Below are 506 nucleotides of genomic sequence, written 5' to 3'. Positions count from 1 at the left end.
CCAACAGACGGTTCCGTCCCCCAGAGTCGGTTCCGTCCTCCAGAGACGGTTCGGTCCAACTCACCATGTCCACCAGCGCCACGTACAGGAAGAGTCCGGCCGTCAGGGCGAAGATCCAGGTGGAAACGTTTTCAGCGTAGTGGCCAACCAGAATGCCCGTCACCAAGCCGACGTACGCCGTCATGGCCGACAGAACGTTGTAGAGGATGGCCTGGCGAACCGTCATGCCCGCCTTCAGCAGCACCGCAAAGTCACCTGGAGGAGAGACGTAGAGGTAAAACAATAGAACCACAGATGTTGATCTTTTTAAATATTTCCATTCAAAAACGATTCTTCATGACTTCAGTCACATGGAGACGTCTGATTCTTTCACCAATCTGCTGACAGTGGCTGTATTTCTATGTTGGTATTTCTATGATGGTACTTCTATGTTGGTACTTCTATGTTGGTCTTTTCATGTTGGTACTTCTATGTTGGTACTTCTATGTTGGTCTTTCCATGTTGGT

General features: G+C 49.4%; 1 protein-coding gene across 2 annotated transcripts in view; it reads right to left on the bottom strand.

The window, feature by feature from the left end:
- Nucleotides 1-506, bottom strand: part of slc39a6 (solute carrier family 39 member 6) — a 10,546-nt gene that overhangs the window by 2,840 nt on the left and 7,200 nt on the right. For both annotated transcript variants that reach the window (XM_008434756.2, XM_008434757.2), the window contains exon 11: nt 65-255. In XM_008434756.2, coding sequence (XP_008432978.1) covers nt 65-255 — 191 coding nt within the window. The remainder of the gene's footprint in view (nt 1-64; nt 256-506) is intronic.

The sequence above is a fragment of the Poecilia reticulata genome, linkage group LG17 (genome assembly GCF_000633615.1).
Source record: "Poecilia reticulata strain Guanapo linkage group LG17, Guppy_female_1.0+MT, whole genome shotgun sequence".
Classification (NCBI taxonomy): domain Eukaryota; kingdom Metazoa; phylum Chordata; class Actinopteri; order Cyprinodontiformes; family Poeciliidae; genus Poecilia; species Poecilia reticulata.
The sequence above is the reverse complement of the archived record's forward strand: the minus strand, read 5'-3'. Positions and strand labels throughout refer to the sequence as shown.